Source organism: Corvus kubaryi, unplaced genomic scaffold, assembly GCF_017639235.1.
Source record: "Corvus kubaryi isolate FWS band 111438036 unplaced genomic scaffold, C.kubaryi_AGA036_p1.0 37266, whole genome shotgun sequence".
In the NCBI taxonomy this organism is placed as follows: domain Eukaryota; kingdom Metazoa; phylum Chordata; class Aves; order Passeriformes; family Corvidae; genus Corvus; species Corvus kubaryi.
This window is the reverse complement of record NW_024581081.1, coordinates 3530169-3540998: the sequence shown is the minus strand read 5'-3', so window position 1 is coordinate 3540998 and position 10830 is coordinate 3530169. Positions and strand designations below refer to the sequence as shown.

Sequence of the window (10830 nt, the reverse complement as noted above, 5' to 3'; positions counted from 1 at the left end):
GGCAGGCGTGGGGGGAAGGGGCGTGCGGGGCGGGGTGCTGCTGTCCGCTTGCGGCCGCTTGGAGAAGAGGACTTCCCGTTTTTTCCCCCCTAAATATGAATCCGCGGCGGGAGCGCCTCCCGTCCAGGACTGCCCGCCTAGAAGCGGACCGGGGGTCTCGCTGCGGCGGGAGGGTGCCGCGCTGGCCGGTTGTGAGGCTGTTGCCGAGATGGGCCATTTCCTCCGCGGCTGCCGGAGCCCCGGCCCCGGCGGCTTTGATAGAGGTGCAAACATTTGGGGGCAGATTTACATAAAATAGCCGCGTTTAATCCCGCGGGCTGCAATTAACATCACAGGCTCCCGCGGGCACCGTTCTGATATGGCCGCGGGCGGCCAATGGGCAGCGCCGCCCGCGCCGATCAAAGGCGCCGCCCGCCAATCAGCGGGGCCCCCCCGCCGGCGCGGTGATGTCACCGGGGGGGCGTTTATGGCGGGCTATAACAGCGGCCCGGCCCGCTGAGGGTGAGGGGAGGTGGTTCGGGCCCGGCTCGTTCCCGTCGCTACCGTGCTCGGGAGCTGCCCCGCGGGCGGGCGCGGGGCCAGGATGAGCTCCCCCGGCGCGGAGGGCTCGGGCAAGCCCCCGCAGTACCGCGTGGACCACCTGCTGAGCGCCGTGGAGAGCGAGCTGCAGGCGGGCAGCGAGAAGGGGGACCCCACGGAGAGGGAGCTGCGCGTCGCGCTGGAGGACAGCGACCTGTGGCTGCGCTTCAAGGAGCTCACCAACGAGATGATCGTCACCAAGAACGGCAGGTAGGGAGCGGCCCCGCGACCCCCGCTGCCTTCCGCCCCGGTGCCGCCTGGGGCCGGGGGTCGCGGGCTGCCCGCCGCCGTGCCTCGCGCCTCCGTGTCGCCCCGCAGGAGGATGTTCCCGGTGCTGAAGGTGAGCGTGTCGGGGCTGGACCCCAACGCCATGTACTCCTTCCTGCTGGACTTCGTGGCGGCCGACGGGCACCGCTGGAAGTACGTGAACGGGGAGTGGGTGCCGGGCGGGAAGCCGGAGCCGCAGGCGCCCAGCTGCGTTTACATCCACCCCGACTCGCCCAACTTCGGCGCGCACTGGATGAAGGCGCCCGTCTCCTTCAGCAAAGTCAAACTCACCAACAAGCTCAACGGCGGCGGGCAGGTAAACACCGGGACCTGCCGGTCAGCGCGTCCCGACCCGCCCGGCCCGGCCCTGCGGGCTCGCTCTCTCCTTAATGCTCGTTTTCGTACTTTTCTTACCAAACGTGTTGGTATGGGTCGCACTTCGTCTCCTCTTCCCCCCGGGGGCCGCCCCCCGCCCCCAAATTCATCCAAATTAATTTCTTCAGGAGAGCTCTGCTTTCCACCGAGGATGGGTGCCTTGATGTTTTATCACCTTCTCTTTTTTGCAAGTCTCTTTCTGGTCTGAATATCTGCTAATGTCAGTGGTGTGGTAGATGAATCTTTGTCTGACTTGCTGATGCATTTGTGACTCTGCGAGTGCCTTGTCAAGTAACAGGGATGAGGATAACTGTGCAAGAAGTTGTGGTGTCTGGCCTCAGTGTGTCTTTCCTTCTCTCACAGCTTCTGTTTTAGGCTTTATTCATCCTTACTGCCTTTTTCACTTCTGATGGAAAGATGAATACTCTAAAACCTTTGTGCCTGCCAGCATCTGCCACTGCTCTGTCGCTGCTCACCTGCTCTGTTTGTTCACAGATCATGTTGAACTCCCTGCACAAGTATGAGCCACGGATTCACATAGTGCGAGTGGGTGGCCCGCAGCGGATGATCACCAGCCATTCCTTCCCAGAAACCCAGTTTATAGCTGTGACAGCCTACCAGAATGAAGAGGTATGCACAGCGGGGAAGAGAAGATGCCATTACCAGGAGGTTTCAAGTAGCAAAATGTGCATGTTAAAGAGCAAAATAATGGATCTCCTTTCGCATTTTTCAGTTCCTCCTGTGATTTTTTTTTTTTTTTTTTTTTTTTTTTTGAAGCTAAATATGAAAGATGAAATTCATGTGTGTCTAAGCCCTATGAATGAAGGATCAAACAAAGTTCTGGTCACTGTTTGTCTCAATATGTACTTCAGATTCCTTCTAGGGGAGTAATTCTTAAAAGCTTCTGTGGGGGCAAACAACTGTGGTAAAAAATACAGTTGTCATTTTCAGCTACACGGTGAAATGGCTGAGTACTGAATGCACCATTTTTGGAGTGGCCTTTTTTCTGTTAGCCCAAATGCATGTCTGTGTTGAATGAAGTTGTAATTATCAAATTTTCTGAGATTTCTTTGATGTCCAATCTCCTCTGGCTTGAAATGTGAAGATTTTTATAACTATTTAGTTTACTACCTTTCTTAGGTGTTTCCTTAGATGATCAATGAACTCAGGCAATTCAGCCTTTTAAGATTTGGCAAAGAGACTAACTCCTAGTCCTTTGATAATACTTCAGACCTTACGGAGCTGTATAATTCATGCCCATCAGTTGCTATTATGGGCCTACTTTTATTTCTTCAAAAATTTGTGATTTTATTAACTTCAGTGGATAGTCCTAATTCAAATCCTAGTATCAGTGTGATAATGAATGGTGATACATGTGAATAAAGATATTTGTTGTTGTTTTTAGATCACAGCTTTAAAAATTAAATACAATCCGTTTGCAAAGGCATTTCTTGATGCAAAAGAAAGGTGAGAGCTCTTAACTTAATTCTAAAATGTGGATTTTAAAGATAGACTTGTGAAGACATATTCTTAACTCATACAGCACTGTTTCTTTTGTAGAAGTGATCACAAAGACATGATGGAGGAAGTGGGGGACAACCAGCAGTCTGGGTATTCACAGTGTATGTTTCCTTTCATTGTGCATCATGAGCATAACTTTGATTTCTTCCATCTACTCTCTGTTAAGTTAAGCAAAGTTTCGAAACCAGTGCTTGATCCTTCAGATGCTTTAGCTTGTTAGCTGACAGAGAGAGGAATGTTACCAGCCTTTGTGACTGTGGTTCATGCATGTTTATGATTGTATAAACACTATAATGTCTGTGTGTGGTTAAGACTTATTGCATTGAAAATAATTTAATAGAATCTTGCAGAGTTGCCTTCATGTCCAAAAAGACATCTGCCTTTTTATACAAGGACATGTTCATATGGACATGGAGACAAAAGTTTATTTCATAAAATTTATTGAGACAGTACTTACATATTAAGTACTCTAAGAAAATTATGGGCATTTGCTTAAAAAAGTTCTTTTAGATGGTTGAAAAGCATTAGTGTTTTAATGATTTCTGTTTTAACAGATTATTGATAACAAAATGACTGCAGCCTATAAAGGATGGGGGAGTTGATTTGCAGTAGGAATTATTTTGTTTCAGGGAAAATACTTAATTTTTAAGAGGAGTTCTTAGCAGTCTGAGAAACCTCAGTACTTAGCTGTAGATTGAGACCCCCAAAGAGCAATTTAAAACTGAATACTATGCTGACAATTACTGAGCACACACTACCTATGTATGGGAGGGTTTAACAATTTCCATGTTTCCTTACTGTTGTTGTAATTAAATGGAAATTTAAAAAACAAGCTACCTTGACACAAGACGTTTTCTAATTTTCCTTCATAAGAGCATTTAGGAAAGTTGTAAAGATCCAGATTTTCCAGCTATGTTGAAACTCAGTTTCCTTTCCTGAGTGTGCATTTCCTCGCTATTCAGTTGTGTGTCTTGTTGCTGTGATTCTCTGCCTGGCTGCACTATGCACTCCTCTTACAGACCTCTTGCTTCCCCACAGTAGGTAGCTGGCTTATTCCTGGAAGTGGAACTCTGTGTCCACCTGCCAATCCTCACGCGCAGTTTGGAGCCCCGCTGTCGCTGTCCCCTGCGCACAGCTGTGAGAGGTACTCATCGCTGAGGAACCACCGGCCTGCGCCCTACGCCAACCCCTACACACACAGGAACAATTCGCCAAGTAAGTCTGAGGCTGCAGCTCTGGGAAAAGATGGGGACTGAGATGAGCACGTGTTCCCAGTGTCTTTATAACTGAGGGTCTGATTTTGTTAGTGTCTGTTACCTGTGGCTGTAGGTAATGTCTGTGCATCAGGGTTGTTGTCTATGAACGTTCCACTGTTGGATAGACACAAACAATATGGAGCTGAGTAAACTGCAGAGCTTTTAGAAGGTGTGCTCAGAAGTAGCCAAGTATCTTAAGACTTCGTATCTCAGGCACTAGGTACTTAAGGGTGAGAAGGGCATTTTTAGCAGTGGGATTTTTTTGGCTGGTTGGTTTTATAAAATTTTTTCTTTCTTCTGGCAAAGAAGAATGGTTAACGATTTTTGCTTTCAGGCTGTATAGATATTGAAGGTTCCCATTAAAAAAGTACTTAATATTTTGAATTACGAAGTACATGGGCTTCTAGATGCAGCCTGCCCAATCTTGTATGTAGCTTTGTAGTTCATTTTGAAGTGGAAAACTAGCTTTCTGTGAACTTCCCTTGCATCCTGGAAATTTTGTGCAAGTTCTGTTTTTGTGACTTAAAAAAAATAAAAGAACAAAACCTCTCTGGTGTTCTTTCTTTTTCCCTGGTCCTCAGCAAAGAACCTCCTTCCCTTAGCTAGCTACCACAGCAACTTCCTTCTCACTATGGGTGGCTGGGGTTGCCTTTATAGCTTCCTCGTGAGCCAGCCAGTTTGGGCCACAAGCTGAGTAGTCTAAGCCACAGTCCAGTCACTCCTGATGGTGCCCAAGACAGATTTCATGAGCATGCCCATGGTGGCATGCTCAGCTCAAAACTGGGATGTGTGATCCAGTGGTATGCTTGTTATCCAGCTTTGCCAGACTGTTACTGCCAGAGTAGGTCATGGAGATAAAGGTGTCCTGGAAGGTCCCCAGGTGATTGGGAAAGTGTAAATAAAGAGCTCTCCTTTTCCCACTGACTGAATAAGATATCATGTGTTGAATTAGCAGCTGGTTTGCAGACAGCCTTTTGGTCATAGGCCCTTCACAGAAATAAGATTTTGCAGTTATGAGTCGAGCAAAACAGCACATCAGGGCAATGCCAGTGAAAGTGTGAGCTTGACACAAGTGGTTACTGGCTTTGTTTTTTCTGTGTGGGTGTAATTTTGTCTTTTTTTTTTTTTTTTTTTTCCCCAAGGCAGTAGTGGGGAAGGATGATTTAAACCTCTGCACTGCATTTAAATACAAGATTGTTATTTGGCTGGATTCTAGTGTTTGTAAGTGATTATGTGTTTTCTCAGCAGCCTATGCTGACAACTCCTCTGCCTGCCTATCCATGCTGCAGTCCCATGACAACTGGTCTTCTCTAGGAGTTACTACACACACAGCAATGCTGCCCATGAGTCACAGCACTGGCACAGCTGCCAGCTCCAGGTAGGAGTCCATCCCTCATGAGCCCTCAAATCTGTGTATTGGTACTTTCTAGGAAGAAAAGGCTGAAAAAGGAGGTAAAGAGTCACCAGCATGTTAGAAGACCTTTTGGCCGTTGGTATGAACCATCAGCACTCTGTGGGGCACTGAGAAGGACTGTCCACAAGGAAAACAGATTGATGAAAGATAATTTTTTTTTTTATGTTTTGGAAATGTAGATACTTGTGACAGCAATATTTGATAGATTAAGGATTGCAAATTGCTTAGACAAACATAGATTGAATTTGAGGATGCTTCCTTAAGTTTCATCTCTTACGCATAATGGTGTTTAAAATGTTTATTTTTTTTATCCCTTTCATTTTAGCTGGTCACTGCTTTCCCAGCCATCTTCATAAATCCTTGTTCTGCTACTAGTGATGGAGCAGTGAACTGTAGTGTGGAGAAGGAGCACAGGGTTGGGGCAGTAATTCTTTACTTAAGCATTGCCACGCTAACTAGCATAGCATGGGATGGTACATGTGGTGAAAGTCTTTATACTTTGTGATCATAAAAAAGAATCTTTTCCCCTCTTTGTACTTACAATCTTAATTAAACTTTCGGATCCTTTAGCAAAAACTTAACTTGCACTTAATCCCTTAGAGCTAAATTTGAAAATTCAAGGAGATACAGAAAAGGTGGTAAAATATTTGCTATTAAGTGCAGAGGGACAAGATTTGGACATCTTTCTCAGCAATTCAGACCTACCATTCTGTTTGTGGAATGCATTTTTGCATTTGAGCCATGCACATTGATACTTAACTGTTAATCAGGCTATGTACTACTACCCAGTATGAGTTAATATAAGCTTTAGTCCTGAACACAGATTGAGTCAAGAGGTCTTTCTAGCACTTTTTTCCCTGTCTTATCCCTGGGATATGTATTTAGGAAGTTGCAAAGTTCCCTGACTTTCGATTTTGTCACTGAGTTCTTAAGAAGGTAAAACCAGTAGAACTGGAACTGTGGAACCTCAAGGAAGGCATTTCTGCCGCCCCTTTTGTCTAACCCCCTATCTGGTGGAAAATAGAGAAGTTTGATTTACTTGTGGGGGTGCCATGAACACAAATTCTGCCTGGGGGTCCTTCCTGTGTCGCAGTGGCTGGGAACTGCCTAGAGAATTTCACCATCTCCAGCAAATGGACCTGGCTTGGGGGCTGTGTTGTGAGCTGAGCCAGCAGACATTAGAGTCACTAATACCTTGGTTTATTTATGGCTTTCCCTCTTGCAGTCAGTACCCCAACTTGTGGTCTGTGAGTAACAGCACCATCACGCCGGTGTCCCAGCCGAGCGGGATGTCCAATGGCCTGAGCTCCCAGTTCCTGCGTGGCTCCCCAGCTCACTACTCCACTCTGCCCCACCCGGTCACGGCCGCCTCCTCCGCCTCGCCCCTGTACGACGGCGCGGCGCCCACGGACCTGCCCGACAGCCAGTACGACACCTCTGCACATGCCAGGCTGGCATCCACGTGGACACCTGTCACGCCCCCTTCCATGTAAGCCCAGGCCTCTTCCTCTAAGACACTTATAGCTACTGAATTACTTTAGATGCTTAATCCTCAAGGAAGAGAAAGAGGAGACGAAGGAAATGGTGAACAAAAAGCATCTGCACTGCTCTGCATAGAGCATCTTCATTATACCTCTTATAGTGAACGGTGCATCACTGACTTCATGTAGAGTTTACAAACCTGGTGAGTGTGCAATTCTGAGAGCAGATTCACTGCTTTTAATATTTTTTTCTTTTTTGAAGTGTGATAGACCTAAGTTTGAAGATTTTTACTTGGATTCCAAGTTTCTCAGTGTTCTGATACATTTGGACCGGAAATTTGGCATTGTTCTTGAGTAAGTTACTCCTAACTGTTTTTCAGTTAATTTTTTCAAACTGCAAATTTAGCTATAGTCATGAGAAGACTTTTATTAACCATCTAGTTAGAGGCATTCTGAAATATGCACAAATGTAGCTGGGGAGTGAAGTTTTTGGAAAATCATGTGCACTAACACGTATTTGCTTCACAAATACGCTGTGTTCTTAACTGTACGCTTATTTCCTTGCTGCTGAATTAATGTTGAGACAATCTTGAAGAACTATATTCTTCCCAATAAAACCAGTATTAATGTTTGGTCTAAAAAGTTTTACCCAAAAGACTCTTTTAGAGGTAAGTTTTGCTGTTTGATCATATGGATTTCAAATACCCATCAGCTTAGCTAAGTGTATCATTTTCAAACAGACAGTGTCTAATTAGGAGCCCTATCCAAAACCTTTTTGAACCATTGAAAATACATCACTTGGTGTTTTGTTTTGGTGGTTTTTTTTTTTTTTTTTGAATCTTTGGTTCAGGCCTTAAGAGAAGGAATTCAACACCTGGGGAATCATTCTAATTTATTTTATTTCAATCTTGTACTCTGACCTATATTTATTATTTGGTAAGTTACAACTTTAACTAACATGTAGAAGATGTGTAAATAATACCTCAACCTACAGTGAACTTTAAGACAATCATTTGTGGGATATGTCACACAATGGCACATTGAACAGCATGGATGTAAGTAGTTAACTTGCTGGAAGAGCGAAATCTGTAGCTGTCAAGGATTTTGCACAAAAGTGCAGCTATACTAAGACTTAAAATACACTGACTGCTTGACTTGCTGGAAGGAACAGGTCTTTATAAAATAGTTCCTTCATTAATGATATGAAGTAATGTGATCCAAATTCCTAATGCAGGCAAACCCAAACCCTTGGCTGAAAGTGTGCCCTTAGACTCATCTCTTTCTCCCACTGACTCTGGCAAATAAATATCTTGAGGAAAGTGAGTTCTTTTGCATAAGCCATATAAATAACTTTTATAATGAAGTGCCTAATATAGCAAAGCAAAATTCTGTATCAGGGAATTCCTTAAATAACTCACTGATGTGTGCTTATGTGCTATGGTGGCAGCTATAAGATAAAAAAGCAAATGTTTGCCACTGTTTTGGTCTGTTTGGTACCCTTTGGGCAGGTCCCTGTACCTAGAAAGGCTTTGGCAGGGTGTTTTCCCTGCAGAAGGGTCTGTGTGTGACTGCAGGAAGCAGTCTCCCAGAGGTACTCCAGCAGGAGACAGCACCAGAAATGGGATGGCTGCACAGCCACATCCTCTGTCAATATGTAAATATTGATCTAAGTGCTCCTATTTTATTGTGAAGGTAAATTGTGTAAATGATGTAAGTGCATTATTATTTAGACTATTTTGTAGGAATTAGCAGCCTATTTCATTGTTACATTTTATACTTGTATTTCGGACGTATAATTTAAGTTAAAAAAAAGAAGTAAAGATTCTTAAGACAAACTCCGTGCTTGATTTTCAGTTTGTGGGGGCAGTGGGAAAGGTGAAGCAAATGCACATCAGCCGTATCAAGCCTACAGTATGCTGACCTTCCACGGAACGGTTTCACAAATGGTTCCTGCCGCATATCAGCTTCTGTCTGTGGGCGAAAGTTCAAAAAGTTCTCATCCACCTCTCCCTGCTTTCTCCCGCTCCCCCCGCCCCATCTCTGGTTTTGCCTCATTTTGATAAATCTTTGACTGACTGGTATTCAGAGATGGTCACTGCATTTGGTGCCGGGTGAAAGCTCTTTTCCCACACCGACCAATTTCTAGGGTAAATGCTGGAGCTGGATGCAAGCCTGGCAGCTGCTGTGTTGTACCTTGATAACCAAGTAATAAATGCCAAGCTGCTGCCTGGTACTTTCAGCTACTTCAGGAGTCTGTTATCAGCTGATCAGCACTACTGTGGCTCTGTGTGTAGCTGAGTGTGCACATGCCACTTCTGAGAGCTGACATGGTGGGGGAGCCCAGCTCATGTTGGGGAGGGAGCCAGCTTTATCCCTTGCCCCAGAGCTGTGCCCTCAAAGCAGGCATGTCAGGGGAAGAGGATGATCAACCTGCTGTAGAATCATTTAGTTTGGAAATGACCTTTAAGATTGAGTCCAACCATTAACCCACATCTCTTAAGTATCACATCTACACGTCTTTTAAATACTCCTGGGATGGGGACTCCACCATCTCCCTGGGCAGTCTGTGCAGTGAAAGGGACCCATAAAGCAGGAGAGGTGCTAGGCCTAGAGCTGGAAGCTGTCTCTGTGCATGGTGTCTTTCCCGCACAGAGTCTTGCATGGAGGACAGCCCGCAGCTGCTGCCCAGCACCAGGGTCAGCAGTTTCTCAGGTTCTTGCAGACCTTGTACTGAAGAAATGGTTTCACGTCCATGTGGATGAAAATAGTTGAGGTTAGTTATTATAAGAATGAGCTATGGCTCTCTGAACTAACCTACCTCCAGCTAGAGCCTTTGGGCTGTGAAGTGAGAGGGCTCGGCCCTACTTAATGCTGGTATCAGATGGATCTTACCTAGTTGGCTTTTTTTGGTGTGGGATGTTTCCCCGCCCCCCCCATACTTTCAAATTAGAGAAGCCAAAACCTTTCAGTGAGTGCAATTTGCAAGCCACTTTAAGGCAGATAGAGCATTTTGATGTCTGTGTACTCATACCTGAAAATGAACTTTGTGTGACCCTTCTGGAGCCGCTTTTCTCACCCGTGGGCTCAGGGCAGCCATGCTGTGCTTCTTCCTCAGCTGCTGGCTGGTGCAGCCCTGGCGCTGCTGGTGGAAGCAAGAGAAAGGCACCAATGTAGGTGATGTTTCCAAATGCTGAGGAAGGCTGGTGTGAGACATCTCAAACAGCCCCACCTGTGAGTGTGGCTCTGCTCTTTTCTGGTACTAGGTCCACCATGACTGCTCCCAGCTGTGCTGCACACCAGCCAAACACTGGGGCTACAGACTGTGAGGCTGGGAGAAGTCCAAATGCTCAGAACTCTTAGGAAACCTATACTGTTTACCACCTCAGTGGGTAAATGCTTTTTACCTTTATTTTCCTTTGGGCAACAAATGCTGGCTGTAAAAAAATCTTTGTAAAACCCTCATCCCAATTGTGCAGAAATGTCTTGCTCTGCCTCCAAAAGCCATGTCAATACTCAGTTCCAAGCAGGAGTAAAATGTGAGATTTTGTATTTCCATGCTTGTCTCCAGCCTGACTCTCCCCAATAGATGTCAATTAAATTTATGAGTAGAGATAATACACCTTAAGGTACTGCATCACTCATGTAAATACAAATAAAATGTAATAAAAATAAAAAGTAAAAAAAAATTAACCCCCCAAATATATTGGAAGTCAGGAATAAAGAAGACAGAATCAGAAACATGTAATTTTTTTTTAAACCACACAGACTCATTCCAGAGGTTTCTATCTGTGCAGAAAATAATATCTTCTTTAGAGGTCCTGGCTTTAGCTGTTCCTGGATGTCCATGCCTTTGGGAACTGAGGTAAAGAAAATGAGGGAGCCAGTCTGAGTGGTGCATGGTGCAGTTCTAGTATTTCTCATAATGTCTAGTAGCACC

General features: G+C 45.2%; 1 protein-coding gene across 2 annotated transcripts; it reads left to right on the top strand.

The window, feature by feature from the left end:
- The first annotated feature begins 445 nt into the window (after positions 1-445).
- Positions 446-8249, top strand: TBXT (T-box transcription factor T). 2 transcript variants are annotated; one of them, XM_042025097.1, is made up of 8 exons: positions 446-789; positions 898-1162; positions 1717-1851; positions 2627-2688; positions 2782-2843; positions 3781-3957; positions 5247-5376; positions 6638-8249. In XM_042025097.1, exons 1-8 carry the CDS (start codon positions 584-586, stop codon positions 6903-6905), a joined length of 1305 nt encoding a protein of 434 aa, XP_041881031.1. In that variant the 5' UTR covers positions 446-583; the 3' UTR covers positions 6906-8249. The 2 variants fall into 2 exon arrangements, with proteins under 2 accessions (XP_041881031.1, XP_041881030.1); XM_042025096.1 differs by having other exon boundaries at positions 5244-5376.
- The last annotated feature ends 2581 nt before the right edge of the window (positions 8250-10830 follow it).